The 22,067-nt window shown below is 45.2% G+C and overlaps 1 protein-coding gene across 2 annotated transcripts in view; it reads left to right on the forward strand.

Annotated features, from left to right (window-relative positions):
* ZSWIM7 (zinc finger SWIM-type containing 7) overlaps positions 1-8,866 on the forward strand; it is a 310,444-nt gene extending 301,578 nt beyond the window's left edge. For both annotated transcript variants that reach the window (XM_077480306.1, XM_077480307.1), the window contains one exon: positions 8,599-8,866. In XM_077480306.1, the coding sequence (XP_077336432.1) occupies positions 8,599-8,706 (108 nt within the window). In that variant the 3' untranslated portion in view covers positions 8,707-8,866. The remainder of the gene's footprint in view (positions 1-8,598) is intronic.
* The last annotated feature ends 13,201 nt before the right edge of the window (positions 8,867-22,067 follow it).

Consider the following 22,067-nt stretch of genomic DNA (forward strand, 5'->3'; position numbering starts at 1 on the left):
AGAAAATGATAAATGTTTTTTTGTTTTTTTTAAAACTTTTTATTGAAAAAATAAAGATAACATACAATAAGAATGTCAAAAGTCATCCATATAAAAGAAGTAGCCTACTGTGCATGTAGAATGGTCATTACATTTCTTGTAAGTGAACAGTTTATGCAATATCTTGTACAATCACAAACAATCCAAGATATGTGGCCAGTTTTTTTTATGTGTCATATCCAGTGGATGGAACATTTGTAGTAAATGTACATTCCAATGTATGGTCAAACCATAAAAAGGCAGACAAAACCAAAAAAATAAAAACCAGCGTGGTCAGTTCCGAAGTCTAAACAGAGACCAAGGATTCCATTTCGCTTCAAATGCGGAAATAGTGTCATGTAAGGTGTGGTGGATTTTTTCGGAGAGCATCATTTGGTCTATACGCGACATAATCTGGGCGAATGGGATCAACGGTGATTTCCAATTTAGTACTATAGACCAATGCATAGCAATGCAGATGGAATGAATCAACCTCATTAGCGGCTTAGCGGTATCTGGGGGGGGATTGGAATAATAGGCAATGGTTAGCGTCTAATGTTATAGCATATGATACATATTTTTCATTTTTTTTTTACAAATACCTAGCTGAAAAGTGTGGCGTGCATTTGTATTCAGCCTCCCTTTACTCTGATACCCCTAACTAAAATCTATTGGAACCAATTGCCCTCAGAAGTCACCTAATTAGTAAATAGAGTCAACCTGTGTGTAATTTAATCTCAGTATAAATACAGCTTTTCTGTGAAGCCCTCAGAGGTTTGTTAGAGAACCTTAGTGTCACGTACCTGGTTAGAGAGCCCCGACGTGCAGGGAGCGGCGCCTCGTAAACCACCGGCTCTCGAGCCCCTGGTGATGGAGACAGGGGTTCAGGAGCCCGGAGGACACAAGTGCCTAGCCGGATAGCAGATAGCGGATACAACTGGAACTGGTGGTAACAGGAACGGCAGGTGCACCTGGCGTTGGATGTCAGTCAAGGACTGCTGGGCGGCTGGCACAAGTGGACCGGCAAGGTGGCAGAGTCAATGGGTGCCGGACTTCGGGCAGACAGGCGTAGTCAATCAGGCTGGGTCGGTAACTATCAGGCAGCGGAGGTACAGAAGCGAGAGGCAGAGGCGTGGTCAGTCAGGCAGGGTCGGCAACTATCTGGCAGCGGAGGTACAGAAGCGGGAGGCAGAGGCGTAGTCAATCAGGCAAAGGTCAAGGGCAGGCGGAATACAGGCAGAGTCCAGGAACAGGTCGGGTATAATATCAGGAACACAATCACGAACAAACAGCAGAAGTCTCAGGAACGCTGTAGACCGAACAGCGCCGAGGAGCAGGAGCTGTGGCCTTAAATAGTCTATTGGGCAACAGGATTGGTCGTACGGCCCGTTTGCGTACCCCCGCAGGTGGCCGTGGTTACGCTCGTGACCCCGCGCACGTCCGTACGGTGCGAACGCCCGCTTGTGTCGGCGCGCACCTGCGAACGTCTGTTGGGACCTGCGTGCACCCGCGCGTGTTTGTTCGCGTCGACCCGCGTCCGAGGGCGTCGGAGATCCCGTCGTACAGGAACCCTGCAGGTACGTCTCTTCTGTACGATCGGGGTAGTGGAACGACCGTGACATTGCCCCCCCCCAAAGGGCAACCTCCGGATGCCCAACTGCATCATCCTATCAGGATGGGACCTCTTAAAGGCTTGGACTAGTTTTGCAGCATGCAGGTTGGACTCTGGTTCCCACGAGTTCTCCTCAGGGCCGTAGCCCTTCCACTTTACCAAGAACTGGATCTGGTTCCGTCTCTTCCTGCAGTCCAGGATGGACTCGACCTCGTACTCCAGTTCCCCATCAATTGTCACGGGCTCAGGAGGATTGGTATTCCGGTCAACAAAGGGATCAGGAACCGCAGGCTTCAGTAGCGAGACATGAAAGACCGGGTGTATCCTGAATGACTCCGGGAGTTTCAGCTCGACGGCCACGTCATTTAGTTTCCTTACGATGGGAAATGGACCCACAAACCTCGGGCCCAGCTTCTTGGATGGGCAGGCTAGCTTCAAATTTAGTGTGGACAACCAGACCAGGTCCCCGACCTGGAGGTCAAGTTCCCCTCTTCTCCTCTTGTCAAAGGCCTCTTTATAGCATTTCTGGGTCTTCGCCAGGGTCTCTTGAAGAAGCTTGTTATTGTTCAAAAAAAAATTAAGGTCCTCCAGGACTGCAGGTACAGAACATTCGGGGAGACTACCGGACAAAAAGGACGGATGAAAACCAAAATTTGCAAAAAATGGTGACTGTTTAGTGGCAGAATGAGTAGCATTATTATAAGCAAACTCTGCAAGCGGTAAAAGTGATGCCCAATCATCCTGAGAGAAAGAGGAGAAACAACGCAGATATTGCTCTAACGTCTGGTTGGTTCGCTCGGTCTGGCCATTGGTTTGAGGGTGATAGGCCGAGGAGAGACGGAGCTCAATCTTCAGGGCTTCACAGAGGGCTTTCCAGAACCTAGACGTAAATTGTACTCCTCTGTCAGAGGTAATGTCAGCAGGAACACCGTGGAGCCTTACTACTTCCTTAATAAAGGCCTTGGCCGTTTCTGTGGCCGACGGGGTCCCCCTCATCGGTATGAAGTGGGCCATCTTGGTAAACCTGTCTACCACTACCAGGATAGAGGAGAAGCCTTCAGAGAGGGGCAGATCCACTATAAAGTCCATAGATATCATCTTCCATGGTCTGTCCGGGATGGGTAAAGGTCTCAACAAGCCCCAAGCCCCTAATTTGCTACCTTTATTCCTGATGCAGGTGGTGCATGCCTCCACATATTCCCTGCAATGCTTCCTCATCTGGGGCCACCAGAACGTGCGCTGGAGCAAGTCCGTGGTCTTGGACACCCCAAAATGACCGGCCAATGGATGGTCGTGACAGGAACTGAGGACCGCCGTGCGGATCTCTTGGGGGACGAAGATTCGGTCCAGGTGCCAGAGAAGTCCGTCCTTGGAGGTTAAGGAGATGTCCGGTGGGATGGCTGGATCGCTGGAAGCCTGTTTAATTTGAGATAGGAGGCCTTCCTGGAGCAGAAGGAAGTTTCCTGGAGGCAGGATGGTGTCGGGGGTATGAGGTTCCACAGCTTCGTTGTACATCCGGGAAAGAGCATCAGGCTTCACATTCTTTGACCCGGGCCGGTATGTGATGTGGAACACAAATCTGGAAAAGAAAAGTGCCCACCGGGCCTGCCGAGGTTTCAATCGCTTGGCTGCTTTCAAATACTCGAGATTTTTATGGTCGGTATAGACCAGGATTGGATGAGAGGCGCCTTCAAGGAGATAGCGCCATTCCTCCAATGCTGCCTTGATCGCTAGGAGCTCCCGGTCACCGACATCGTAGTTGCGCTCAGCTTCTGAGAGTTTGCGGGAGAAGAAAGCCACCGGGTACAGAAGTGACTTGGGTCCCTGTCTCTGGGAAAGTACTGCCCCGACGGCCACTTCCGAAGCGTCCACCTCTAGGATATAAGGCAGCGAGGCGTCGGGGTGTTTGAGAATTGAGGCAGAGATAAACAGGTTTTTCAGAGTTTCGAAGGCCTCCTGAGCCCTAGGGGTCCACTGAAATTTCTGGTTCTGCTTGGTCAGCTCAGTGATGGGGGAAATAATGGAAGAAAATCCCCTGATGAATTTTCTGTAAAAGTTCGCGAATCCCACGAAGCGTTGGACCCCTTTCTTGTCCGAGGGAGCGGGCCAGTTTATGATGGCTGAAATTTTCTGTGGGTCCATCTCTATGCCGTTTACGGAGATGATCAAGCCCAGGAATTGGATACTCTGCTGTTCGAAAACGCACTTCTCCGGTTTGGCGTAAAGGCCATGGAGGCGGAGACGGGCCAGGACACTTCTCACATGCTCCCGGTGTTCAGCTAAAGAGGAAGAGAAGATTAAGATGTCATCGAGATATATAACAACAAACAAATCAAGGTACTCTCTAAAGACATCGTTAACAAAGTGTTGAAATGTAGCGGGAGCGTTACAAAGTCCAAAGGGCATAACTCGGTACTCATAATGTCCGAAGCGGGTACGGAAGGCGGTCTTCCATTCGTCGCCTTTGCGAATGCGAATGAGGTTGTACGCGCCCCGTAAGTCTAACTTGGAGAACACCTTGGCCGACCCCAGTCTCTGAAATAATTCGGGCACTAACGGTAGAGGATAACGGTTCTTAATTGTAACTTTGTTGAGTGCTCGGTAGTCCACACAGGGCCGTAAGGAATGGTCCTTCTTCTGAACAAAGAAAATCCCTGCGCCTGCTGGGGAAGTGGATGGTCGTATGAAACCCTTCTTCAGGTTATCGTCCAGGTAGGTTTTTAAAGCACCCAGCTCGGTTTCAGATAAGGGGAAGATCCTCCCGAACGGGATCTCCGCTCCCGGGAGTAGGTCAATAGGGCAATCGTATTGCCTGTGGGGAGGTAAAGTCTCTGCGCCCTTTTTACTGAATACATCTAAAAACTGGTGGTAAGCTTCGGGCACAACCCGTCGGAGCTCGGTGTCTGTTTCCATGCAGAGCAGAGAAGAAGAGGCAGGATCTGTGTTGGCGGCTGGGAAGCAGTTTTGATGACAATATGCAGACGGGAACTCTACTTCTCCAGTGAACCAGTTAATCAGAGGGTTGTGGGCCTTCAACCAGGGCATGCCCAGGATCACAGGAAACAGGGGGGATTTGATGATATCCAGACTCAGGAATTCCTGATGAGTTCCGGCTATGGTGACGAAAAGCGGGGACGTCTCCTGAGTAACGGGTCCGGATTTAAGGGAGGAGCCGTCGGCCAGAAAGATTGAAAGTCCCTTTACCCTAGGCCGAAGAGGGATGTTATTCTTCAGGGCAAAAGACAGGTCCATGAAGCCGCTGCAAGCTCCAGAGTCTATGATGGCGTCAACGCTGAGAGTCCCTCCGGAAAACTGTAGGAGAAGAGGTACAACCAGGTGAGAGATGGTGTTGGTGCTGGGCAGAATGGCAGGAGAAGCAGAAGGTGCAAGGAGGCACTTACGTGACTTGGCGGGGCAGGTGCGAACGTAATGTCCAGATTCCCCACAATAAAGGCAAAGGTTGCCAGTTCTCCGGCGTTGGCGCTCCTCGGGCGTCAAGGAAGGGCGAAGTAGACCCAGTTGCATAGGCTCCGAAGGATCCAGAGCAGGTGGAGCAGGAAGGACCGGAGGGTTGGGACTTGGAACCCGCGGCATCATCCAGACTGGGCGAGAAGTGGAAGTTGAGCGCTCTAAACGACGTTCCCTCAAACGCCTGTCAATCTGAATCGAGAGATCGATGAGGGCTTCGAGGGTTTCAGGGGTTCCCACGCGAGCCAATTCATCCTTTAATGCCTCCGAAAGTCCCATGCGGAACTGGTAGCGAAGGGCTGAGTTATTCCACTCTGTGTCGGCACTCCAACGCCTGAACTCAGACACATAGTCCTCTACTGGCCTGCGACCCTGCTGGAGTACATGCAAAGCTGCTTCTGCAGTGGCGGCGAGTTGCGGGTCCTCGTACAGTCGGGACATGGCTAGGAAGAAATCGTTCAAAGAATCCAAAGAGGGGTCCTTCCGTTCGAGGAGACGATGTGCCCAGGTCTGAGGTTCGTCGGTTAATAGAGAAATGACGAACCCCACTTTTGTTGCCTCAAGAGAAAAAGTCCGGGGTTGGAGGGCGAAAAAGAGCTCGCAGGAGTTCCGGAAGGCCCTGAACTTATTCCGGTTACCGGAGAAGCGGTCTGGTGTAGGTACCCTTGGTTCTGGCGGCAACATGACCACTGATGGTGGGCCTGGAGACCCAGAGGCAGCCGGGGCTGCGGCAGATAGGGCCTGGACCTGTTCCTCCAAACGTCCGTAGCCTTCTTGTAGGCTCTTCACGGCCTGGGTGAGGCCGGCTAGATGATGGCAGAGTTCATCCATGGGAGACGCTCCCTGCGAGGGCTCAGACATCCTGGCTGTTCGGTACTGTCACGTACCTGGTTAGAGAGCCCCGACGTGCAGGGAGCGGCGCCTCGTAAACCACCGGCTCTCGAGCCCCTGGTGATGGAGACAGGGGTTCAGGAGCCCGGAGGACACAAGTGCCTAGCCGGATAGCAGATAGCGGATACAACTGGAACTGGTGGTAACAGGAACGGCAGGTGCACCTGGCGTTGGATGTCAGTCAAGGACTGCTGGGCGGCTGGCACAAGTGGACCGGCAAGGTGGCAGAGTCAATGGGTGCCGGACTTCGGGCAGACAGGCGTAGTCAATCAGGCTGGGTCGGTAACTATCAGGCAGCGGAGGTACAGAAGCGAGAGGCAGAGGCGTGGTCAGTCAGGCAGGGTCGGCAACTATCTGGCAGCGGAGGTACAGAAGCGGGAGGCAGAGGCGTAGTCAATCAGGCAAAGGTCAAGGGCAGGCGGAATACAGGCAGAGTCCAGGAACAGGTCGGGTATAATATCAGGAACACAATCACGAACAAACAGCAGAAGTCTCAGGAACGCTGTAGACCGAACAGCGCCGAGGAGCAGGAGCTGTGGCCTTAAATAGTCTATTGGGCAACAGGATTGGTCGTACGGCCCGTTTGCGTACCCCCGCAGGTGGCCGTGGTTACGCTCGTGACCCCGCGCACGTCCGTACGGTGCGAACGCCCGCTTGTGTCGGCGCGCACCTGCGAACGTCTGTTGGGACCTGCGTGCACCCGCGCGTGTTTGTTCGCGTCGACCCGCGTCCGAGGGCGTCGGAGATCCCGTCGTACAGGAACCCTGCAGGTACGTCTCTTCTGTACGATCGGGGTAGTGGAACGACCGTGACACTTAGTGAACAAACAGCTTCATGAAGGCCAAGGAACACACCGGACAGGTCAGTGATAAAGTTATGGAGAAGTTTAAAGCAGAGGTAGGTTATTAAAAAAAATATCCCAAGCTTTGAACATCTTGCGGACCACTGTTCAATCCATCATCTTAAAATGAAAAGAAAATGGCACAACTGCAAACCTACTACCAAGACATGGCCATCCACCTAAACTGGCAGGCCGGGCAAGGAGAGCATTCATCAGAGAAGCAGCCAAAAGTCCCATGGTAATTCAGAGATCCACAGCTCAAGTGGGAGATTACTGGACAACCATTAGTCGTGCACTCCACAAATCTGACTTTATGGAAGTGTAGACACGTGCAATTCGTTTCATTAACAAATTAAAATTTGGCCGAATTTTGCAATAAAGAAATAACTAATTTCAACTAATACAAAAGAAATTATAGCGAATATAACAAATTAATTCGACATGATTCAGTTATTTGTTAAAATTCTAATGAAACAAAAGGTCAACTCAAAGTAAATCTTACAGTCCAATCTGATTAATTTTGTGCTGGAGGTTGGATTACTGGCAAAGTGCATTCCTGAGAACTGAGTGAGAAGGGTGTTGTATTGTATTTGAACAGAGGAGAAGAGATATTGTCATTGTGTGTGTAAATAGATTCAATATACAAACGACTTTCGAAACAATGAATCATTATCACGAATATATATACATACATAAATATCGAATTTCAACTAATACTAAAGAAATAATAACGAATTATCTGAAAATGAATTAATGTAACATAACGAATATAACAAAACGAAATGATGTATTTTACGAATGACAACGAACGGAAACTAAACAAAATTTCCCGATGCGCTCATGTCACCCGTACATGGCGCATCTCCAATCAGCAGGAGGGCTCTGTGATTGGCCCTACTGATCACATGACGGCCGTGTCCAATCACAGCCGTCATGTGATGTAAATACAGAGCTGGTTGCTAGGCAATCGGCTCTCCTCTCTTCACACAGAAGTTGTCGGTGAGGAGAGGAGAGTGGATCGCTGCAGCCGGCTGGTAATCAGTGAGTATGAGCTGTTTTTGTACAGCTTTTTATTCACTGATTACCAGTCTAGTGTCCCCACGATGTAAAAAAAAAAGTAAACACACATGTCCCCACATATGTAACAGTAAAATCACATATCCCAATGATTATCTGCACACATATGTACGTGATCACCTGTGCACATCTGTACATGATCATTTGCATACATATGCCCGTGATCATACAAACCAATTATTATACACTTAACAGAATTATTTTTTGCCAAAAACATGTAGTAGAATACATTTTGGCTTTATTGGATTTCTTTTAAAATAAAAAAAAGAAAATAGTGTTTTTTTTTCCAAATTTTCGCTCTTTTTCCACTTATATCACAAAAAATAAAAAACGCTGTGAATAAATACCACCAAAAGAAAGCTTTATTTGTTTGAACAAAATGATAAAAATTTAATTTGAGTACAGCTTTCCATGACCGCGCAATTGTCATTGAAAGTGCAAGAGTGATGAAAGCTGAAAATTGGTCTGGGAAGGAAGGAAGTGAAGGTGCCCAGTATTGATGTGATTAAGGTGAGAAAGAAAAAAATAAAATAATCATCAAATAACAAGTGGTGGAGTTGGGGGGGGGGGGGGGGGGGTTTGGGTGGTCATTCCTTTAAGATCAAGTTGTAAAAGTGAATGGAGCTCCGCTTTAATATCTCAGAAACCTATTTTTGGTCTGATTACTAACTTTTTGTTGTCTTTTTTTCAGTGCAAACATATCCTTGCCATCTACCTCAGCCAGGCCTTAGGAGTGTGCCAGGAAATCACAGTGTCCGACAAGCAGATGATTGACATTCTACTGGCCAGCGAAGACTAAATTGCCATAATGCTCTGCGGTGACTTTTTTCAATCTGGGTTCTATGTGATCTCTTAGCCAGAGCTGTAGGATTATAACCCTGCCGGTTACATTCATCTACCATACATTTCACTTCTATCTTCCTTCAGACATAATTAAATCGCTTCTTGGTTCATCTTTTTATCTGAAATCTTTTTTCGTACAGTCAACCCATGCCGGATATAATTTAAAGTCAGGCTTACAGCATTGGTAAAGGCTCTGTCACCTGAGAAGCAGGAGGGGTTGGTGTCACCATTGTGGTTGTGTGCATTCATTATCTAAAGAGGAGATAGAAGTCAGGGTGGTAACTCTGAAGAGTTATCACTCTACTTATTATAGACACTGATGTAGCTCAAAAGGCATTCACACTTCTTTTTTGGCTGGTAAAATTGTACGGTATGTTTTTAGTTTTGTTGTTTTTCTTTACATTTGTCCTTAGGCACAAGTCCTCCAGATCAGCTCAGATTGTGCAACTTTTTTCTTGTATGTAATTTCTTGAGTACAGGGATTTCTTCATACATTTGTTTATAAATAGCAATTAGTCTATTAAATTAAAAATAATAATACATTTTTTTTTTTAGCATACACTCTGGTTGATCTATACAGTTATCAGCAGGATGGAACAATTCATTTCTAAACAATGCTATTACATGATAATACACTACACCTACTCTTGCGTAAGGGAAATTGGCCTATATATAAACAGCAGTGAACTGAGATTTCCTAGGAAAAGATGGTGTTTGTCTTACACCTGTTTATTACAGATGTTCATCCATCAGTGACAGACTCCCACACAATGGTGTTTATTAGATGAATTTAACAGTATGTTTAGGCTGATGGAGATACATGGTAGTGATCTGTTTTTCTTTTGCACAGTTGGAAAGAGTTTGTTTTCTGTGTTTTATCATGGTCAGTGTCTTCATTCGGGAGATGTCCCCTCATATTCTGTTTGGGTAACAACCTTTCATACCTTATACACCCATTCTTAACCAGGGTTCCTCCAGAGGTTTCTAGTGTTCCTTGAGCTATGGCTTATTGACCTCCTATTTGAAGGTATAGTTCCAGGGCCAATGCCACTTGGCAAAACCAGCAGCATCACACCAATGATGTTTTTAGCTCTCAGTAAAGGAGGCATTCTTTCTACTAGCGACCAAAGTAAGGGGAATTTTTTAAGTTGACCCTCATTGAATTGGTGTGGTTCCTCTGGGGTAAAAAGGTTGAACAAGGCTGCCATAATATATACTCTCACTAGAACAGAAATGGAAAGGAAACTGCAGTTGTTCTTTTGTTATAGACATCTCTAATCCCTTCTTGAACCTCTCAATAGGGCGAGTCCACCCAAAACTGATATTTCAAATTGCTGGAGGAAGACGTAATTAAATGGTTGTCACCAATCACATCTAGGCCTTGCCCATTATATAGTAAGCAATAAGAGTGGTGGCTTTTGGTGTTAACTGTCACTGTTGGCCAACCAGCACTGTAGATAATACATGCAGAGCAGTTGTTAGGGCCAGTAAGAGGGCAAATATTGTATCTTAATTATACGGTAAAGGACACAGGCTGGATATTCATAGAGACTGTGCTATAGACTGGTATCTTCAGGTGATTGGACACTGGCTAAGATTTGCTGGAAATGCCCCCTGAGCATAGCCCTATAACCCTACCCCACTCCATGAGACCTGTGTGCTTGTGTCCTTGACTTCTTCTCCTTTATAGAGCAATCATTCTATGCTTAACTAGTTTATTTTTCTATTTCAGAATCTTGAATCAACTCTTCAGTCAATTCCTCATTCTCTTCTTATACAAAAATAGAAGCAGTGCATCCGGGTTGGTACAGCTTTACAGCTTTGCTAAAACTTAGAGTACCAGTCCCGGACCCACACAGTGGGGAAGCCTGTAATGTTACTTGAGGCACTGTGTCCTGCATAGGCGCTCACCTCTGCACTTAGTACAGTGTGTGTACCGTATATACTCGAGTATAGGCCGACCCGAATATAAGCCGAGGCCCCCAATTTACCCCCAAAAAAACTGGCAAACTTATTGACTCGTGTATAAGCCGAGGGTGAGACATGCCTGTCCATCCCTGTGTGTGTGTCCGTCCATCCCTGTGTGTCCGTCCATCCCTGTGTGTCCGTCCATCCCTGTGTGTCCGTCCATCCATCCCTGTGTGTGTGTGTGTCCATCCATCCATCCATCCCTGTGTGTGTGTGTGTCCATCCATCCATCCATCCCTGTGTGTGTGTGTCTCCATCCATCCATCCATCCATCCCTGTGTGTGTGTGTCTCCATCCATCCATCCCTGTGTGTGTGTGTCTCCATCCATCCGTGTGTGTGTGTGTGTGTGTGTGTGTGTGTCCAGCCTACCTGTGTCCCGAGCCTTTGTCCCGAGCCTCCGTCCCGTGCCTTGCCTCCTTGCCTCCGTCCCGTGCCGTGCCTTGCCGCCGTGCCTTGCCTCCGTCCCGTGTCGTGCCTTGCCTTGCCTCCGTCCCGTCCCGTCCCGTGCCGTGCCTTGCCTTGCCTCCGTCCCGTGCCCTCTTCGTCGGCGCCTCGGCGGCCATTGTAAAATTCAAAAGCCTCCGCCTTCGCCTGTGATAGGCGGAACACTGAATTTCCCAGCAGCCTGTGTTCCGCCTATCACGGACATCGTATCATCCTCGTCCGTAGTACGAGGATGATACGATGTCCGTGATAGGCGGAACACAGGCTGCTGGGAAATTCAGTGTTCCGCCTATCACAGGCGAAGGCGGAGCCGGAGGCGCGGCTTTTGAATGATAGAATGGCCGCTGTCTGTCTGCTCGACACGCTGATCGAGCGGGCAGACAGCGATGACTCGAGTATAAGCCGAGGGGGGCACTTTCAGCCTCAAAAAAGAGGCTGAAAATCTCGGCTTATACTCGAGTATATACGGTAGTTAACCAAAGGGTGCTAGATCAGTGGTCCATCCTTATTGAACTCACACCCTGAAGTCCCTGCAGGGGTGAGCAAAATAATAATTGTGATACAAGGTAGATTTTTGATGTAAAATCTGTATTAACTTTTAAGTGCCAACAAACATTACAGCAATGAGACAGATTTTTACAGGTATGACTAGGAAACAATTGTGACAAAACACAAGAGTTTCATTTTTTCATATTTTTAAATATTAAATATCTGTTAAAAGTTGTTAAAAGCTGTTTTACAAGCACTCAGGTCTAACAGTCAATTCCAACAATCCACACTTTCTGCAGCAAGTCACAGAACCACATGGGAGAAAAAAAAGTAAACGACTTGGAGTTAGATGATACACCATGTAGCCTAAGTAGAAGACACATTTAATAGCAGCAAATATTTAGTAATGGTAAGTGCTAATGTATCAGCTACAAGCAAGGTGAAAGAATAGAATTGCTGGTTAGGAACTGGAAGTGTATTAAAGGAAATGCATTTAAGGGGAATATCTCAAATCGTAAAGTACATGTATAAAAAACTGCCATTCTCTGACTAACAGAACACAATGAAGTTGCAACTATTCAGATTGACTTCATGACATCCCTAGATTCCCTTGAAAAAAGTTTTTTTTGTTACCTGCAATTGAACGGAACCAATCTCTGTGTCTAAAGCACATAATAATGTTGGCGTTTTTTTTACTGAAACAGTATCTGTAAAAAAATTTTTACCAATTCATCAGAACGCACCATCATCATTGAATCATCATCATCAATAATAGTTTTAGTCCATAACCATCAGACGTTTTTATTTTCCCAGTGTAGGTTCCCAGTTAAAGCCATGGCTCTCTCTACCCATGTGCAGGAGCATTACGGTCTTCCCTATAACGGTCATTTAGACTACTGTTTGCATGTGGTTCTCATGCTACCTATTTTAAATGCAAGTTTAAAAAGTGTGATCAGTATCTCCTATGCTGGCATAAACTACATATTGTGCATAATCTGTAGTACTGTACAAGATTCTTCTGAACCCCACTGTCTCCCTGATTATAGCGTATACGCCGTACACTATAGGAATCCCCTACACCCCACTGTCTCCCTGATTATAGAGTAATTACCATACAATGTTATATAGAGCATATGCCGTACAATGTTATACAGGCATCCCCTGAACCCCACTGCTACCTTGATTTTAAATATATACTAGACAGTGTTTTTCAAGCATCTGCTGAACCCCACTGTATCCCTAATTGTGTATGTGTATATATATATATATATATATATATGTATATGTTATGCAGGCATCCCCTGAACCTACTGTGTTTCCCCGAAAATAAGACCTATCCCGAAAATGAGCCCTACTGTGATTTTTGGGGGGCTGCAATATAAGCCCTAGTTTAAAGTGCTTGTAAAATTCTAGAATACACTATATTACAGTATTATATCATGTAAACTGTGTATGTTTCTGTAAGCTATTTGTGATAAATACCATTGTTACAGTGCAGCTCAGGGCTCAGCTGACCTCCCGCTGCTCTCCTCCCAGCTATCAGTGGGGGATCTCGGCCCCACCCTTTGCAGTGCTCAGAATGGGGGAGAGAGGTTCCGAGGGCCACGGAAGCACAGAGCGGCGCTATAAGAAGGTATTTATCACAACTAGATTACAGAAACATACACAGGTTACATTATATAATACTATAATACAGTGCATGCTAGGATTTTACAAGCACTTTTACTCAGTTCCACTGGCCACTGGGGATTCCAGACAGGCAGGGAAGGAGATGGGGAGAGAAGACAGCACATGACAAGCCCTACCCCGAAAATAAGCCCTACTGCGTCTTTTGTTGCGAAAATGAATATAAGACCCGGGCTTATTTTCAGGGAAACACGGTATCTGTATTGCAAATTGTATACAATTTAATACAGGCATCTCCTGAACACTGTCTCCATGATTGTAGAGCATACACATTACAATGTTTTACAAACATCCTCTGTACCCCAGTGTCTCTCTCATCCTTTCAAGCATACAAAACAGTACTCCTCCATGATTATTATGACCTGGTATTTACACCTTTGTGGATGGCAGCTTTTCTATGCTTTTAGTGTATGAGCTGATGTAATAAAGCTGTATTGATTGTGGCGTGCCACATCATTCACATATATAGGGTGTAAGCAGGGTCAATGCGTTATGCAGATGGAATGCAACTATACCAGTTAAAGTTATTTTCAATTGAAGATTAAATCATGCAAATTTGATTTACACATTCATTTTCTGAAACATGTCCACGGTTGGAATTGAGAGAGCCCTTTATATAATTGAACTTTTATAAGCAAGAACGTAAAATGTAAGCGTTATTTCAATAATTAGTTCATGGTAAACATCAGATTAGTAAATCAAGAAAAAAATTGGTAGGAAACCGGTGGATGGGCTGGCTTTATATACCCCCCACACGCGATCAGCGTCTGACGTCACCAGTCAAGTGAGTGGACTAAAAGAGCTCTCGCGCATACGTCTGCATCAGCATCTTGGGCCTACATAGCCCATGGTGCTGTGCGGAAATTAATCAGTGTCACGTGACTGGTGAGTCACCGGGACACAAACGGGCTCCGTGAATCAAACTGTCAACCAAGTTGGCACGGCAGATGGTCACGGCCAGCCACGGCTGATGGTAAAAGGCTAGCGACATAGATGGAAAATAAATTGCAGCAGGTGCGGGAGCTGTTGTCAGGCGGGCACTGTGATAACTGTGCCACCCTTGGGTGTCCATACAGCCAACAGCACCACGTAAAGCTGTCCGCCAAGGTCGGAGAACTGTACTCCCAAGGAGTCACGTAAGGAGCCATGAGCAGAGCGAAGGGACATGACACTAACGCCAGAGGAGAGCGAAACTAATGTCGGGACATGGAGTGGGCCAACCACAACCCCCCCAAAAACAAAGGCCAACCTACACACCAAAGGAAGATAAGGGTCGGGTCCCCGGACCAATCCCTCAGTGGTAGCCAGGGCATCCATCCAGAAACAGAAATAAAGTAAAATATATATGAAACATAACAACATTGAATAATGGAAGAAAAGTATCGAAAGCAAGCAAAGAAAACACATACCAACTTAAGTACTAATATATTTGCATATAATTACAATATCAACACATTTTTAACTTAAAACAGAATGAAGAAATCAATAACTACATATACATGATTTGCATTGCGGCATGAAAACCAAGATTTTGGACCCATGGAAAAAAGTCCATGGGAGAGGTGAGGGAAGGAAAAAAAACAACAACAAAAAAAAATGATCATAGAAGTACACATGATAAATATAATCTTTAAGCAGATTTCACAAAAATAGCCACAAATCATAAAAAGGACTTGAAACTGATATGTTCATTTAACTCTGGGAACCAGGTGGCGTCCAAATTGTGGATCCACTTGGTCTCAAGTTGGAGCAGAGAGCTGTCAATTCCACCGCCTCCAGCATGTAAAAGTACATGTTCTAGGGTGGCAAAACTGAAACACATGAGTCAAAGTTATGTTGTAATCCAACATGTCTGTTAATAGCTGTAGTCATGGTTCGTTTATACATGGGTTTTATATGATCCCTAATACGGACATGAAAGGGTCCTCCCTGACTTGCCAACATAGTATGAACCACATTGGCAAGTAGCTAAATATACGACCCCCACTTTCTTGCATGTTACTCTGTGTCTAATGGTGTGAGTGAGTCCATTGGGGAGGGTAATTGCCTGGGAGTTGGAAATGAAGGGGCAAACATCGCAATTTCCACATTGAAAAGTGCCAACGTTTGTACGAGACTGCGGTTTTTGGGAGAATGATGGCTGGTTATCAGGTGATCCCTTAATGAGGGAGATCATCGATATATTATATCAAGGTGCAATCGATAGTGTATTGATAACCAAATCAGCAGTAAGGACCAAAACTTATCAAGAACCTCCCTGACTTGCGCATGCTGTCTCGAAAATTGGGTATGTAGCGCCGGCTCCTGACGAGCATGCGTTATATGTTTTTGAAAATTAATATTCCTGAAACCACAGTTGGGTTTTAGGGCTAATTTTGCTAAATTATGATTTCAGTACCAGTCTGGCTGGATTGCACTGAGTTCTCCTTGGCTGCTGGTGTTGATGTCACCGCCAGCAAGTGGTAGAATGCAGTCTAGCTGGGTGTATTGAGTGCCACGTTTTCTCTGAACCAGCCAGTGGCAGTGTTCTCCTGCTGTGCATTCTGGGAGGTGGTATTTAAGGTACTGAGATCACATGCTTCAGGGTTCTGGTCCAGAAGATATTTTCTGTCTGTTTGGTCCTGGTCCTCCTGACCAGCCCCCATGGCCCTCCTGGCCTGGGGTGCGGATCCATGCAATTCCAGGACTCGGGCTGGATGGCCTGAGACAAAGTAACTGAAGAGACAAACATGTCTGGTTATCGAGGCCTGAGGATTCAAAGGTGGTCCGGTGCTGTCTCATCTAAGGAGAGGCCCAGCAACTGGAGAAGCATCCAGGGGAGGACTCTTCAGGAGGAGGCCATGCACAAGGCTGGGTTCTCTGAAGGAGCCTGGAGGCTCAGTTGAAGGACACTTCATGAACTTACATTCATACGGTATCGCCGGACCGACTGAGAGATACTGGTACCATATGATAGTACTCTAAATTTGTCTATGATCCTTGGTTACGTCCAAGTCTGTGGCAGAGACTTTTCTAAAGTAATTCACATCCAAGTCTGTGGCAGAGACTTCGCTTTACTTAACACCCTACTGGCTGCTAGGCCTAGTGAGAGGAGGTCTATCTGGAGGTTGTGAGAATCCAGCTGTGAAACGGTTATTCTCTGAATTTCTTCTATAAGAGACTTTCTATTTTTGCAGTCCAAAAGTACCTGAACTTTCTCCTAAACCCTCTACCCTTCATTAAGAGACTGTTTTAACTTCTAAATAAATAACCCAAAAGAAGATCTAGTGTCAGCTTCTGCATTTCTTTGGGCCATCTACCACAGGAAACCCTAGACAGAGACGAGGTCAAGAAGGTAATGGTAAGCCCAATAAAACCAGCAGCACCTTCGGGGGTCAGTGCTACAGGTAATTAACCAAACAGGATGTAGAGCATCAGCTGACTTGTTTGAAAAAAATTGTTTTTTTCTATCGAACTTTTTTGTACGCTTTTTTTAAAAGAGAGTGGCTGTATCCCCTAATTTTTTAACCTTATATATAACTCACGAAATTAATTTCTATATATAGCATAGAGAAATTACAATTGTGCTAACCCTGTAAGGCAAAGAGCAAATTAGAAACCAACCAAAATTCAGCTTCCCCCATCTGATTTTACCAGACTGTGATCTGGTTACTGTGTTTCCACACCCTACAGTGAAGGAAAAAAGTATTTGATCCCCTGCTGATTCCATACGTTTTCCCACTGACAAAAAAATGATCAGTCTATCGTTTTAATGGTAGGTTTATTTTAACAGTGAAAGACAGAAAAACAACAACAAAAAAATCTGAAAAACGCAAGTTATAAATTGATTTGCATTTAATGTGTGAAATATATGACTCCTTCACAAAACATGACTTAGTACTTAAACCCTTGTTGGCAATCACAGAAGTCAGACATTTCTTGTAGTGGGCCACCAAGTTTGCACACATCTCAGGAGGGATTTTGTCCCACTCTTCTTTGCAGATCCTCTCCAAGTCATTAAAGTTTTTCAGCTGATGTTTGGTAACTCGAACCTTAACATTCCTCCACATATTTGATAATGGGATTAAGGTGTGGAGACTGGCTAAGCCACTCCAGGACCTCGATGTGCTTATTCTTGAGCCACTGCTTTGTTGCCTTGGCCATGTATCTTGGGTCATGGTCATGCTGGAATACCCATCCATGACCCGTTTTTAATGCCCTTCCTGAGGGAAGGAGGTTCTCACCCAAGATTTGACAGTACATGGCCCTGTCCATCATCCCCTTGATGCAGTGATGTTGTCCTGTCTCCTTAGGAGAAAAACACCACCAAAGCATAATGTTTCCACCTCCATGTTTGATGGTGAGGATGGTGTTCTTGGGGTCAAAGGCAGCATTACTCCTCCAAAACACGGAGACTTGAGTTGATGCCAGAGAGCTTGATTTTGGCCTCATCTGACCACAACACTTTCACCCAGTTCTCCTCTGAATCATTCAGATGTTCATTAGCAAACTTCAGACGGACTGTACATGTGCTTTCTTGAGCAGGGGGACCTTTCGGGCAGTGCAGGATTTCAGTTCTTCACGGCGTAGAATGTTACCAATTATTTTATTTGTGATTATGGTCCCAGCTGCCTTGAGATAAATGACAAGATTCTCCCGAGTAGTTCTGGGCTGATGTCTCACTGTTCTCATGATCATTGAAACTTCCCGAGGTGAGATCTTGCATGGAGCCTCAGACCGAGGGAGAGTGACAGTTATTTTGTGTTTCTTCCATTTGCGAATAATCGCACCAATATGTTGTCACCCTCTCACCAAACTGCTTGGTGATGGTGTTGTAGCCCATCCCATCCTTGTGTAGGTCTACAATCTTGTCCCTGACATCTCACCGTTCTCATGATCATTGAAACTCCCCGAAGTGAGAGCGACAGTTATTTTGTGTTTCTTCCATTTGCGAATAATCGCACCAAGTGTTGTCCCCCTCTCACCCTGTTACCCTCTCAAGCTGCTTGGCGATGGTGTTGTAGCCAATACCAACATTGTGCAGGTCTACAATCTTGTCCCTGACATCCTTAGGCCGCGTACACACGGGCGGACTGTTCGCCCAACCTTGTCCGCTGAACAGTGTTTGGGCGGACAGTCCGCTCGTGTGTGGGGCTTCAGCGGACAGTTTCAGCGGACAGTTGGACGAACAAGGTCTTACGGAAATTCCGAAAAACTGTCCGCTGAAACAAGGTTTCAGCGGACTGTTCGCTCGTGTGTAGGCTTGTTCGGCCAACTAAGTCTCGCGCATGCTCAGAAAGGATTTCCACGCCGAAAGCTATAATGCAGTGTATAGGACGTCGTATTTTTCGTCCCGTCGTACGTGCCGTTCACGTCATCGCGCACGGTTTCAGCAAACTGTTCGTCCGTCGTGTGTGGCCATGTCCGTCCATGCTAAGTTTGAGCGGACTGTTTGCCGAAACTGTTGGACGGACAAAGTTGGGCGAACAGTCCGCGCGTGTGTACGCGGCCTTAGACAGTTCTTTGATCTTGGCCATGGTGGAGGGATTGGAATCTGATTGATTGCTTCTGCTGACAGGTGTCTTTTATAAGGTAACAAGCTGAGATTAGGAGCACTTTCTTTAAGAGAGTGCTGCTAATCTCAGCTTGTTACCTGTATACAAGACACCTGGGAGCCAGATATCTTGCTGATTGATAGAGGATCAAATACTTATTTCACTCATTAAAATGCAAATCAATGTATAACTTTTGAAATGCATTTTTCTGGATTTTTTTGTTGTTTTTCTGTCTCTCACTGTTAAAATAAACCAAACATTAAAATTATAGACTGATCATGTTTTTGTCAGTGGGCAAATGTCCAAAATCAGCAAGGGATCAAATACTTTTTTCCCTCACTATATCATTACTGTTTGCTCTATTAAGTAAACTCTGTATGTGTGCTGTTCTTGGAAGAAAAAAATAGCCTAGAGCTGGTGTAGCTACAGCCAGTGTTATCAATGTTTTCAGAAGGAAAAACGGATGAGCACTTGGACTGATAGAGAAACAGTAGCAACTACTCCTAGAAATAACATAGGGCCATTTTCAGTAAAATAGAACACACATTAGGCTAGGTTGCCTTCATCAAGAAGACCTGAACTGAGCTATAAAAAGACAATATTCCGAATCCTTACTGTTGTGAGCATTCACTGATAAAGTGTGTGCTGGGAAAAATAAACACTAAACATGCTGTACATAAACTCAAAGTAGCCAAGTAGTCAACCTTGCCTGGGTGGTCCATTGCTGGACTACTGAACCCCCCCCCCCCCTTTTGTAATGGTGATGAGGGGACGGTGTCTTTGGTGGTCCAGTTAAGAACTGCACAAGACTGGCAACCCTGCTGCAATTTCAGTGTTCCATAGGCACAGTGTTGTTAGCTCATTACAGGAAGTTAGCTCACTGGATGTTTGCCAGGATCTAGGTTTTTTTCTGTACTTTCAGTATTTTTAAACAGACAAAACACTTATTGCAAAGATGTGCTGCGTATGTTTTATTTTTTTATTTTGCCGAGAAATATACTTTAATTTCAACCAGTAAAAGATGCTTAACCACACTGCAGCTAAAGAGTATATATTGTGAAGAAGTTATTGTATAGGGTAATTGTATGGTCATAGTTTGAAATTTAACAGATTTCTCGAAAAGTATGCAGTATAACGATGTATATGTTAGCGTGTGTAAGTGAATATACACACCAGGCTTGTTTAATGTATTGAAGCAACGTTGCGCAAAGAAACTTTACAACCAATCAGATATAATTTATTAGCGGCTTGGAGTGGGCTGACTAAACAAATAAAATCTGAGTTCTGATTGGTCAGTAAAGATCACTGCACTGTGTGCTGCTGTTCATTCTTGTACATTGATGCAAGTGTTTGTGCATATATCACTGTATACCGGCATACAACTGCATCCTGTCATTTCTTTCTATAGGCGGCTGTATGCATCAGTTGAGGCTCTCAGGGAAGATTTAAGCAGATGTAAGCTCTTGCATGCTGTACGACTCCCTTGCAGCCATGTGCTCACTGTATGTCTCAGTGCACTTCTACATGGGTTTTATATGATCCCTAATACGGCCATGAAAGGTTGTTTCGTCTTGCTGACATAGTAGGACCCATATCAGCAAGTAGCCAAATATACGACCCCCACTGTCTTGCATGTTACTCTGTTTCTAATGGTGTGGGTGAGTCCATTGGGGAAGGTAATTGCCTGGGAGTTGGAAATGAAGGGGCAAACATCGCAATTTGCACATTGAAAAGTGCCAACGTTTGTACGAGACTGCGGTTCTTTGGGAGAATGATGGCTGGTTATCAGGTGATCCCTTAATGAGGGAGATTGTCGATATATTATGTCAAGGTGCAACCGGATATGTTTATATGTGTCTGTCCGGAGGTTGTGAGAATCCAGCTGTGAAACGGTTATTCTCTGAATTTCTTCTATAAGAGACTTTCTATTTTTGCAGTCCAAAAGTACCAGAACTTTCTCCTAAACCCTCTACCCTTCATTAAGAGACTGTTTTATCTTCTAAATAAATAGCCCAAAAGAAGATCTAGTGTCAGTTTCTAAATTTCTTTGGGCCATCTACCACAGGAAACCCTAGATGGAGATGAGGTCAAGAAGGTAACGGTAAGCCCAATAAAACCAGCAGCCCCATTGGGGGTCAGTGCTACAGGTAATTAACCAAACAGGATGTAGAGCATCAGCTGACTTGTTTGCAAAAAAATGGTTTTTTTCTATCCAACTTTTTGACTTTTTTGTAAGTTTTTTTTAAAAGGGAGTGGCTATATCCCTTATTTTTTAACCTTATATATAACTCACAAGATGCTTTAAATCAAGATCTGTAATCTGTTCTCACCGAACTAGCACAATCAGATACCTGACATCTAATTAAATTCTATATATAGCATAGAGAAATTACAATTGTGCTAGCCCTGTAAGGCAAAGAGAAAATTAGCACCAACCAAAATTCAGCTTCCCCCATCTGATTTTACCAGACTGTGATCTGGTTACTGTGTTTCCACACCCTACAGTGAGGGAAAAAAGTATTTGATCCCCTGCTGATTCCGTACGTTTTCCCATTGACAAAGAAATGATCAGTCTATCATTTTAATGGTAGGTTTATTTTAACAGTGAGAGGCAGAATAACGACAACAAAAAATCTGAAAAACGCAAGTTATAAATTGATTTGCATTTAATGAGTGAAATATTTGACCCCTTCACAAAACATGACTTAGTACTTGGTGGCAAAACCGTTGTTGGCAATCACAGAAGTCAGACATTTCTTGTAGTTGGCCACCAAGTTTGCACACTTGAGGGATTTTGAGGGATCAAGAGGGATTTTGTCCCACTCTTCTTTGCAGATCCTCTCCAAGTCATTAAAGTTTTTCAGCTGATGTTTGGTAACTCGGACCTTAACATTCCTCCACATATTTGATAATGGGATTACGGTGTGGAGACTGGCTAAGCCACTCTAGGACCTTAATTTGCTTCTTCTTGAACCACTGCTTTGTTACCTTGGCCATGTATCTTGGGTCATGGTCATGCTGGAATATCCATCCATGACCTGTTTTCAATGCCCTTCCTGAGAGGAGGTTCTCACCCAAGATTTGACAGTATATGGCCCTGTCCATCGTCCCCTTGATGCGGTGACGTTGTCCTGTCTCCTTAGGAGAAAGACACCACCAAAGCATAATATTTCCACCTCCATGTTTGATGGTGGG

The sequence above is a fragment of the Lithobates pipiens genome, unplaced genomic scaffold, assembly GCF_037356315.1.
Source record: "Lithobates pipiens isolate NorthernLeopardFrog02 unplaced genomic scaffold, aLitPip1_a1.2 Scaffold_16, whole genome shotgun sequence".
Taxonomy (NCBI): domain Eukaryota; kingdom Metazoa; phylum Chordata; class Amphibia; order Anura; family Ranidae; genus Lithobates; species Lithobates pipiens.